The following is a 12,062-nucleotide window of genomic DNA, read 5'->3' as shown; positions in this document are numbered from 1 at the left end:
TGAATCGTACAGTGGCATAATTAACACCTTCTTTACCCATTGCTCATTAGTGCACTGGACATTAATGAGTCTATTTTGATAGGTTGCTCTAAAGGAGAAACCCACTTATTCTCACAGCGCAAAAAGCAATTATAAAATTGTACAGAAATTAAAATGTAGACTTTATTGCCATATTTATGTTTTTATTGCATACTAAGTCTAATTTTGGTCTGCAGGTTGTTGAACATGTTAGTTTCCTTAGACAGTTGCTATAGTGATGGCAGCAAATTCCTTTAATCTTAGTGTAAAGTATTTATTTTCTATTGGCTATCATATTGCTACTCAGGAATTGTACACCTAAGCATGTTGTTTCACATAGGCCATCATTTATTAGCTGAACAGTATATTAAATTGTTGAATTTTTCTCTTAATTTGTAATAGAATTTAAAATTTTTATTCACATTTGTTTTTAACTGATCATGATATCTACTTAGGTGGTATTTTAATTTCCTTTTTTATGAAGTTTCACACCTGCTTATAATATTCCAGAGAAATATTACAGATATTTTTGCATGTAAAGTAGCTCTATTCTGTTTTTGTTTGAAAGAGTTCAATATAAAAAAGTATATAGGCATTTTATATATATGGAATTTTCATGGTTTTGTAGAGTGTATTTTCCTACAAATCATTTTACTGAAATCTAAAAATGGAAACCAGTATTCTAAAAACATTTGGATCAAAATGATGCTTTGCTCTTATGTATTTACCACTAATAGTAAGAGTGGCACTTCTTAATTCTGTATTTAAGTTGCACATCTATCAAAATGGTCACTTTTCTTTGGACTACATTTTAATTTTATCTCATTTTATGTGCTTTTTAATAGAAAATGTTAGACAACTGTTTTAAAGTATTATAATGTCTGATATTAGTACCTATTTTTATTGCTATATGGAAAAACATGATTAGAAAAATTTTTAAGTATACAGATGGACATATACATTTATATATAAATGTGAAAGTTAAACCTGGATTGTAGTTTTTGTATAAAAAGAAAATAGTTTCACAAACTATTAAATCATACATTTTGGGGATACTTGGTTTTATTTTGAGGCAAGAAGAACCTTTGAGGAATTTCAAACTGTTAGAATAAGAGCAAAATTCAAAGTTGATTTTGTGGGTTTTTTGTTTTGTTTTGTTTTTTTGTTTGTTTTTGCCTTAGAGTGGATAGAGGCCTGAGATTGACTCACTTTTCCTAGTGCTGTGGTTTAAGTTAGTACTCTGATACTCTTGACCTTTTGTGGCAGCCTTTTAGAAAGGGAGATTTTTGTTTTCTCTCTTTCTTTAAATCTTGTTCTTTAGCAGACAACATGTACAAATGAGAACCCACTAAATAGCAATAGCTTTTAAAATGTTGATAAATCCCAGTTGTTTAACACTATGTAAGACAAGTTTAGAAATATTATATTATCCTGCTTTAAGATTGTTTTTATGTGATAAATAAATGTATTGAGTTTATTCTCTCGGTAATTGATTTCAATTCCCTGAAAGAGGCAAAGTTCCAGTGCTTTACTTAAAACTTTACAACATTTAAAAGCTTTAATGAGTTCTTTCAAATCCATGGTAATGAACAGAGAAAAGCTATGAGACAGTATGTGATTCTTGTTAAATCTCTTAATATATAAGAGCTAATAACAGATGACATTGTATCATGTAAGAATTTGAAGTCTTTCTATACAGAAATATTGAATGCACTTAGCACAAAGAGGATTCCTATTGTTATTTCTTTACTGTGAACTGCGTGCCATGTCATTCTATACCATGTTCCTGGCTTAAAGCATAGATGACCTTGGTTTTCTTGTGTTGTGCTGCCTGTTCTTGACAGTGGCTTCACAGATGACACTTAAGGCCATCACACAAGATACAGAGTCTTTTATAGTCACAAGAAGTAAAAGGTATCTGACTAGAAGAGAATACATGGAGCAAGTGCCTTGCTGGTTGTAATTTTGTTGTCATTTCAAGTACTGTGGTGGTATAATTGATGTGACAGGGCTGGGCTTTAGATGTGGTCCCTTAGCTTGTGCTCACTTTCAGTTTTAGTTTCTCTTTGTCATTCATTTTGATTAGGTAAACGTTAGGTGACAAACATATGCACACCACTGAAGGCTGTTTAGTGTAAGTTTAGTAATGAAGCACTTCAATAATAAAGATGCAAAGTTAATATTTTTCTTTACTGCCTTATGAAAATTGCAATAATTGGTGTCACCTTACATTACAAGATTGAGGGTGGTGTGCTGATGGCACAGTCAGCAGGAGGCTCTTTTTTATTAATATTATAATTAAATGATTTCCTGGAAATAGGCCAGAAACAGATGCAAGTTGATCATGCCTTGTCCACTGTTGCTTGGCATCATCACTTGCTTTTTAAAAGAGAATTGACCTGACACCTTGTTTTTACAGGTTGTTATTGATGCCTTCAGATTGATCAATGCTAATATGATGGTCCTAGGACATGAACCAAGACAAACAACCTCAAATCTGGGTCATTTAAACAAGCCATCTATCCAGGTAATGCCCCTACTTGATAATGTGTTAAAAACTATGTTTTACATTTTAAAAGCTGTTAAAAATGGCCATTCTGAGATCTAACACTTAGCATTTTAACTTGTATATGATTACTTTTTTTGTGCTTTAAAAGATTATGAAAAATTGTTGAAAAGTTAGATTTGCTTATGTGAGTCAGTTTTTAGTATAGTCTTTAAACTTTCCTAATAGTTTGAGGACACCCTTTTGGGGAGCATAGTATAATCTTTATCTTGAAATAACCTTATGGCTTTGCATGGTTAACATTGGTAAGGATCAGTAGGAGTTCCAGGTGGAGTGCATTAGGGGTCATTCATAATTGATGTAAATTTTAAGAGGTGCCCAGAAATAATTCCCAAACAGTATTTAAATTTTTTTCTTTTTCTGTTTAATCCTCACCTTTAAATCAAGTCCTATAAAACATATTTATATATTACCTTTTATTAGCATTTATATCTTGTTTGAAGTGATGTCAGCCGTTACAGTTTTCAACACTTAATATCCTCCTGAGTGATTAATGTTTTCTTTGTATCATTCACATGCCTCATTGTTTTTATACAAGTCTTTATAATCTGCAAAAATTATTTTAAATGTGTTTTTAAATGCACCACAACCTGTGTCTATACAGTTAATTGCTTCTCTGAAGATTAATTAAAAGGACAGAAATACCATGTTTGGTTAAATAGAACACGTAGGACAGAGTCTTCATAGTAGCTATTGCTGTTCCACCTCTGAAACCTTACGCTGCGATACCATTGTCTTTGGGGAGTTGTGGCTTTAGTAGTTATCCACGGTTAAGCCTTTGTTATACTTTGATAACTGTACTTTTAGTAGTTATTTATGGTTAAGCCTTTGTTATATTTTGATACTTTGCTAACTGTACTTTTAGAAGTTTACTTCTGCAGCAGTCAAAAGTAATCTGAAATCTTCCAACAGAGTGAAATGTTTTGTTTCAAAGGATTTGAGGTGTGTCACTTTGGGGGGAAAATTTTTTCATAAGTCAGGGAAAACTGCAAAGTATAATGAGTATGAAATAAGCTACCAGTGTTTTTGATTGGGTACAGACAAGCCCATGCTTGCATGTTCCAAGAGAGTATATTATTGGACCTGTTTAGCCTGTGATAATGACCTTTCTTATAAACCCCCATAGCATCATACTACTTCATTATTTTTTGCAAAAGGTTAAGTAGCATCTCACAATCCAAGATCATTGTGATTACTTCATGGTATGTTTCTGCCAGAAGTTTTCACTAATTGCAAGTCAATAGCCACCTGTTGCAGATTTCATCTTTTAAATTTAAACACCGCGTTTTAACCTGAAAAATTGAGTATAATCAACATGAAAAAATCTGCTTCTTTCTATTCTACCCTGTCCACTTTGTATTTTTTGGTCCTAATTTATAGTCTGTAACTTGAGATGAACTTTATAAAGCATCATTGGTTTTTTCTTATTTTAGTTTGTTTTGCCTTCCAATTAAAATCTGTAAGTATATTTATTTCACAGTTTATATAGCGCCCATCAGAATGACATATATCTGGGTGTTTTACAGTATTAAGACAGTTTCAGTACTAAAACACTCAAATGGAATCAAGCTAAAAAGTGGCAGAAAAAAGCTACACCTTAAAACAATTAGTTTTCTAAAACAAGCTACAAAGAAAGCAACCCAGAAGAATGTGGTGCTATGTTAACAGAATTTTTAGCTCGGGGATCAGAAGCTCTTCAGAAAGGACATGCTTTTTATTTTGAAGGAAAACTAGTTCGTGTTGAGATAGATCTTGCTTTTAAACCAACTGTCAAGTAGTGGGGATAGAAAACTGACAGCAGCCATCACTCATGCTGGTGGTCACTATGCTTTTCTAATGCTGATTTTTTTTTTACTATTCTTATAGTAATGCTGAAAAAAATCTGATTCTATTGGACAGTAGTATTTAATAATTTGGGAAAGTTTGTTAAGTAAGAAAAAGATTATAAAGTAAGATAAACAAGTTGCAAATATATATTATAAACTGTGCCTCTGTATTTATACCAAAATTTTAGTATTACTTATCTTTGGATGGAAGGATTTTTTTTTCCTTATTTTTCCTTCTCCAAATATTTCTTTAACTGTCTACAATGAAACATACTGCTTTTAGAAAATGTTATTTTAAAAGCACTAACAATGTTGAATTATCTACCATAAGACAAAGCTAATAGACAAAGTTTATATGAACTTTAACGTTTTAAATAAGGGAAGCCGTTAATAATCCTGGTAGAGAGGGGAAAGTATAATGCCTACACTATAGACTTTTTTGTTAATGTATGAGACTGCGTTATTTTGTGAATACGGAAATATAAATAATTTAGATGGTGATTGATTTTGAAGTTTATTTCACTGTGATGATTATTTGTGTACTTGTTTTAAATTTGTCATACCAACAAAATTATAAGCTCTGCTCTAAATATTAACTAGAGAAGCATAGAAATAACCTGAAAGTTGATCAGCAGGAAGGGTCTCCAAACTCCCCTTTGTCTAGTTCCTCCTCTAAACCATTCTTCCTCTAGAATAGATAACATCTTAGATTGGTACTGAGTTCCAACCTAGGCAGAACTTTCTTCTTGAAAGGGTGGCAGGCTTTGAGCAAAGAAATAAAGGGTCAGGATATCCAAGAGCCAAGTAAGCTAAGCTCTGTAAATAAATGAAAATATATTGTCCTACAAGTGGTGCTGTAAAAATTGGTCAGACACCAGACGCTTATTTAGCCCACAGTATATATTATAGAATAGAACTGTGCTTTAGAGTGCTCTTCTGTGAGAAACTGTTGCAGATTTCAAATAGCCAAGTAATGAATGAGCTTCTGGAACATAATCCTGTTTTAATGAAGAATTGCTTAAATTTTCCTAACTCTGCCATATCTTTGTTAATTGTAACTTAAAAAGTAAGTGTTGATGTTTTAAGAAACTTTCTGGCTACATACCTTTCTCCTTTCTCTGCCTAACATACTATGGCATTTGCTGGTATATTGTGTTTAATTTACAGTTTGACCCTTTCAAAAGTTTAGTCTCTTTCTTGATAAAACTAATCATATATTTGGCATATGCAACCACAACTTGTAATTCAATTCAACTAGATTGGTTAATTTGAGAGAATTTATTATCTTCTGAACTGAACAATAAGCTGTGCTTTTTGGGCTCATGCGGAAGGAGGACTGCACATGGCTAATTATGATTTGTGCTAAATTCACTGGGGGGTACACAGCAGATGAGGAAAAATTTGAAGACGGCTTGAGGATATCATTTGATTTAAACTTATGTTTGCTTTGTTATACCTGCTAATCTTTCACACTGCCTCTGTTAGTTTTAATACTTTTATCTAAATAATGTAATTGAAAATCAAGTAGGTAGTGCCTTCAAATACCAAACTATATATTTCAGCAGTACAGTTAATCTCCAGAATATGGACCTGTCTGTGGGCACATTGGCTGACTTCTAGAACTATTGACCATAGCTGTTACTAACTGTATGGCCAATATGTAGAATTATGTAGTTAGGATATTGCACAAAGGTACTTGGATGAGGGGGCAGTTGGCATCTGAAATCTAAGCTCCACTCTCCAGCCAGTCTGTGTCTGGTTGGAGGACTGGGCACCTTTTTCTAATTCTTCTACCCAACAGATACTTTTCCTAATTTGCATAAAGATGAGTATTTGAGAAAGGCCCTCATTAGTTCTACTTTTTTTTAATCTCTACACTACAGCATTTCTATACACTGAAATTTAATTCACTGCTCCTGATGATTATTAAAATGGATAAGGATTTAATAAGTGCTCTTAAGTACTTTAATTTTGTATATCAACTATTTTATTATAGCAAATGTTAAGAATATAAGTGGCTTATTACAGTATGTATTAAAATATTTTAGTATTTATGGAGTGGTTTTTGCTAGCAAACTAAGCTCTGCTTTGTTTTTATCCTGATAACTTAAAATTCAAAGACTTAATCCAAGAATTTCCCAAGGCACATTATAGCATTGTATGGCAGAAAAAACATGGATTTTGGAATCAGAAACACTTGGATTCAAATCCCAGCTTTACCTTTTACTAGCTATAAACTGGGACAAATTAAGATTATTGTCTTATTTTCCTATCTGGCAAAATACAAATGGAACCATCCTACTTACTAGATTGTTGTGATGATTAGAAGACCTATGTATAAAGCGGATACTAGGTGCTTATTAAATAGTTCCTTTCCACCCCTTCTACCTCAATACCGTAACACCTACACTCTAAAATCTAATAATTAGAGAGCATGGCGGTTGTTTTGGTTTGCTTTATCTTTCGTTTCCTGAGAGTTAACCCCAAAACCCTCTTTATTTTTATACTTGTTGAAAATATGTCCGAGGTATATAGCAGGCTGATAAGGGTCCCTCAGAATGCCATTCTGACCCTCTGAACTTCCTTGGCTGGAGTTAGATATTTGAGCAGTTGTGAATGGATTCCAGCACATGCAGGGTTATTCTTTCTTAATAAAGCCATACCATTAATTAAATTTTTATTATGATTTGCCTGTTTGTCTTGGAGATCAAGTGCAGTTAGGGAGTGGGAGGGATATCTGGTTAGTGAGATTGAGCATGAGCTAAATAGACCCAGTAAGACAAACTACTTTGTTCATTGGGAGACATGTGGGGACACAATTATTTGAATCTGTTAGAACTGAATTAAGAAGGGAGATCCCACATTAATGTTGTGTGTGAAGAAATAAAAGCCTTTTTAGGCTTTAATTTTGAAATAACAAAGATTCCCCAAAGCTATCATAAAATTAGGCTTAATAAGTTATGAATAATTAATGTCTAATTTGGATTATGATGAGGTCAAACCCCGTCTCTGATTGAGCAAGGCTACTGAAACTGTTGGATTTGTGCTGCTCTAGATCATGCTTTGAAGAATGTGTGACCCACACCTATAAACCTCATTCTAAACTTGTAGCTCAGAGAAGAACTAATTTAATCTTTATTAGGATAAAATGCCTTTTTTAGAAGATAATGAAGGTATTGTCTACAGGATATGTTAAGAGTTTCAGACAGTTGTATTTATTTTAATAAAGTGAAAAATATTAATTTGTCCTTTTTCAAATCATTTGTCTATATAGGCATTAATTCATGGACTAAACAGACATTATTACTCTATTACTATTAACTACCGGAAAAATGAACTAGAACAGAAGGTAAGTTTAAATTTTTATGTTATAGAGGGGAAGAAAATGTCTTTTTCATACCATTTAAACTATGACCTGGTATACTTGAATTTTAATTGTTGACCTATTTCATGGAAGTGTTCCAAATATTTTTTTATTCCTGATGAATTGCAGCATAAAAGAAAGAAATATTTTATTGGATATATTGGAAGATATTTTACCTTATTGGTAGGTGCTAAAGTGGGAGGAGAAAGTCGGAAATACACATTTCAGTTTGGTTTTATGATAAATTATAAAAGCCCCTCGTTCTGTGATTTTTCTGGTTAATTTGTCTTCTCCAATAAAATGACCTTTTATAACTAAAAACTGAATAGTTTTCCACATTGGAAAGGAATAAATTAGATTGTAATTGTGTACTACTTTTTAAAAAGTACCATGTTTACCTAGGGTAAATTAAAGGTGAGTCAGAAGGGAAATGCAATTTGAGGTTTTCAGATACTTAAAGATAGATTTTAATTTAATTTAATTTTTTATTCTTTAATTTTTTAAATTTAGAAGGAAGAAGGGACTGGAGTGGGGGGGTGGGGCATTGATGTAGGAGGAAAACATCGCTCAGTTGCCTCCAGTACACATCCCGACTGGGGATCGAACCTGAAACCTAGGTATGTGCCCTGACAGGGAGTAGTACTGGCAATCTTTTGGTATATAGCACGACACTCTTAACAACTGAGCCACACCAGCCAGGGCTGCTGTGGTAGATGTAGTTAATAGCTTGAAGTACATTCTTATCACTTTTTTTTTTTTTTTTTTTTACATTTAAAGAGGTTATCATTTTTTAGAAAATAGAGAAATATAAAACATTTGCAATTTTAAAAGTTAAAGGGTTCTAAGATTGGTTACATTTAACATTTTCCTTCTTATGTATTTCTCTAAGATTTAACAGACCAAAATCAGAGCTCATATTAAACTTTCTCGATATTGCACACACAGAGGATTAATTCCATGAGAAAACAGTTGAACAGATCATATAATCACTGTTCCCAGCATACACCCCAGTATGACAAGCCTTGGAGTCAGGCTGCATCCACAGGTTCATCAATTATTTTTAATTTTACATAGAATAGCTACCGGCTGTGAAAAGGGGCACTACTTAGACACAAACTGGAAAATACATTCATATATATAAGTAGTTTATCAATCTGCTATCTTACATCCAACCTTTATAAATATTCAATGAATTACATTTAAGAATTATTTATTTATTTATTTTCCCTACTACATACACTCTAGCCACCATCCTTGGCTTAAAAAAACATACATACAAATATATAAATTAATTAATGTTACAGTTATGCTTCTAGTAGCTCAGTTCAGGTGCTTTCTCATTACCAAAAGCTTTGCCTTTACTCTTATCCTACCAACCTGTATACTTAACCCCCAGCCTTCCCTGAGGGCCACAATGGAATCCCCATGGCAGGGATATCCTGTTCCTCTGCTTTTGAAGTGGCAGGAAAATCCAGTTCTCAACACTTAGTTACAGATAGCTTTATAGCACATGTAGTTGCAGCTGCATTTAAACTTCCTACGGATATATTTTCTAGAACATTATCAGTGCCAAAGATAGGAAGAAATCAAAGAAATTGGGGTTCCTTGTGCAGGAATTTTCCAGATCCCTCCCCTCCCCCCAAACTTCTCTTCTTGCTCCCTTGGACCCTTGGAGGTACATGGAGGAATTTGGAAATTTCTTTAAAAGTCTCAGATGATTTTGACATGTGGTTTCTTCTCCAGCATAAAAAGAACTTTGTGCCATGTGTAGTTGCAAACCTCTAAATGGGTAGAGTAGTTTTTCTAACTATGTCTTCAAATCTTCATGGCTCAGGGATCTCACCTAAATATACTGGTTCAGAATCATTTTGTAGTCACCATTTTTTTTTCTTTCACATTGGGTAATGGTATTAATCATTTAAAAAACTCTTATTCAATGGTAGTCAGCAACTGAAGAACAACTTTAGAGTAAGACATTAAGAAAAACTATCTTAAGACTGTAAACTTGAAAATTTATGAACTTCCAAGAATATATACTCAGAACTAGGAGTCCAGTTTGGAAAACAATGAACTACGGTGTTTAATTTCATGATCACCCATAGGGTCTGATCCCAGTTTGCTAATGTGATTGCAAACTAGATGAATTTGTCATTTCCTTCCCAGTGTCATGACTTTCCATTCTGAACTTTTAGTTGTCAGAATTAAAAGTTTAATTTGTTTATTTTTTTAAATTATAAATGGAATGTTTTAATTTGAAAGAGATTTAGAGATTATCTAATACAAGCCCTCAATTAATAGATTATATAAACTGAAACTCAGAAAGTTTGACACAGTCATTCAGGAAATGGGTATTTCACCTTCTTGACATTTGAAAGCCGATCTATGCTGTTGAAGATCTAGTGTGTGACATATTTTCATTCATTCAGTGTCTGTTATGATTAGCTACTGTTCTAGAATCTAGATCCTGGTAATCTTGAAATAAATAGGGCAAAGTCCTTTCTCTGTTGATTTTTCTTGAGTTAGAAGGAAGTGCATTAACAAGAAAAAAATTATATGGTGAACACAATACAGTTTACAAATTATCTTCTATACTAATAAAAGGGTAATATGCTAATTAGACCAGATATCTTCCAGACGACTGTCCAGGCATCCTTCTGGACAAAGCCACAGTGGTGAAGCAGAGGCAGTTAGGGGCGATGAGGCTGACAGAGGAGAGCAGTTAGGGAGATCAGGCTGACAGGGGAGAGCGGTTAGGGGCAATCAGGCAGGCAGGCAGGCAGGTGAGCAGTTAGCCAGCGGTCCCGGATTGCAAGAGGGATCCCTGTGGGATCAGGCCTAAACCGGCAGTTGGCTATCCTCCGAGGGGTCCTGGATTGGAGAGGATGCATGCCGGCCTGAGGGACACCTCACCACCACCCCCCACCCCATGCAAGAATTTCATGCACCAGGCCTCTAGTCTACACTAATAAAAGAGAAACATGGTAATTGGCGTACAACCGCTACCCTTTTCATTGGCTAATCAGTGAGTATATGCAAATTAACTGTCAGCCAAGATGGCGGCCGGCAGCCAGGCAGCTGGAAGCGAACATGAGGCTTGCTTGCTGCAGTGAAGGAGGATTCCAACTTCCCCGCCTCACTTTCCGGCCTCTGAGCTACAACTCTAAAACTATGTACTATGTTGCAAATAAGAAAATAAACAAAACCCTAGAAACTGGCTTTCATTCAGCCGGGCTTTAGCAACATTGTATCGATGTTTTCAGCTGCGAGGCCTCAGAGCTAAAGCTGGCCCAGAATAAAAAAAAAAAAAGAAAACAAGGAGCGGTTAGAAGCTTCAGTCACTCGCTTCCGGAAAACAGCCCTCAGCCCCTCACCCAGACTGGCCAAGCACCCCAGTGGGGACCCCCACCCTGATCCAGGACACCCTTCAGGGCAAACCAGCCGGCCCCCACCCGTGCACCAGGCCTCTATTCTATATAGTAAAAGGGTAATATGCCTCCCGGCACCGGGATCAGCAGAGCAGTGAGGCTCCCGGCACCGGGATCAGCATGACAGGGGGCAGCGCCCAAACCCCCTGATCGCCCTGCGGCTCTGTGTGTGACAGGGGGCGGGGCCACAACCTCCCTATCTGCCCTGCTCTGTGCCTGATAGGGGGGAGCTCCCCAATCCCGATTGCCCTGCGGCTCTGTGTGTGACAGGGTGCAGCGCACCAACCCCCTGATCAGCCCTGCTCTGTGGGTGATAGAGGGTGGCGCCCCAACCCCCCTCCACAGGCCTTGCTCTGTGTGTGACAGGGTAGAGCCATAACCTCCCCATTGGCCCTGCCCTGAGTGTGACAGGGTGCAGCGCCCCAACCCCCTGATCCGCCCTGCTCTGTGTGTGACAGGGGGCGGTGCCCCAACCCCCTGATAGGCCCTGCTCTGTGGGTGACAGGGTGCAGTGCCCCAACCCCCGGATCTGCCCTGCTCTGTGTGTGACAGGGGGCGGTGCCCCAACTCCCCTATCGGCCCTACTCTGTGAGTGACAGGGGGGAGCTCCTCAACCCCCTGATCGGCCCTGCTCTGTGCGTGACAGGGGGTGGCACCGCAACCTCCCCATCGACCCTGCCTTGAGTGTGACAGGGGGCAGTGCCCCAACCCCCCAATCGGCCCTACCCTGAGCGTGACTGAGGGTGGCATGGCAACCTCCCGATCTGCCCTGTTCTGTGCATGACGGGGCGGCGCCCCAACTCCCCAATCGGCCCTGCTCTGAGCCTGACCAGGGGCTGCGCCTAGGTATTGGGCCTGCCCTC

General features: G+C 36.6%; 1 protein-coding gene across 1 annotated transcript in view; it reads left to right on the top strand.

Annotated features, from left to right (window-relative positions):
- PSMD14 (proteasome 26S subunit, non-ATPase 14) overlaps window positions 1-12,062 on the top strand; it is an 89,525-nt gene that overhangs the window by 64,163 nt on the left and 13,300 nt on the right. The window contains exons 8-9 of the mRNA XM_070422872.1: window positions 2,438-2,545; window positions 7,685-7,759. Of these exons, the coding sequence (XP_070278973.1) occupies window positions 2,438-2,545; window positions 7,685-7,759 (183 nt within the window). The remainder of the gene's footprint in view (window positions 1-2,437; window positions 2,546-7,684; window positions 7,760-12,062) is intronic.

Source organism: Myotis yumanensis, unplaced genomic scaffold (assembly GCF_028538775.1).
Source record: "Myotis yumanensis isolate MYYU_CA2020_CCGP unplaced genomic scaffold, mMyoYum1.0.hap1 SCAF_8, whole genome shotgun sequence".
NCBI classification, from domain to species: Eukaryota; Metazoa; Chordata; class Mammalia; order Chiroptera; family Vespertilionidae; genus Myotis; species Myotis yumanensis.
The sequence above is the reverse complement of the archived record's forward strand: the minus strand, read 5'-3'. Positions and strand labels throughout refer to the sequence as shown.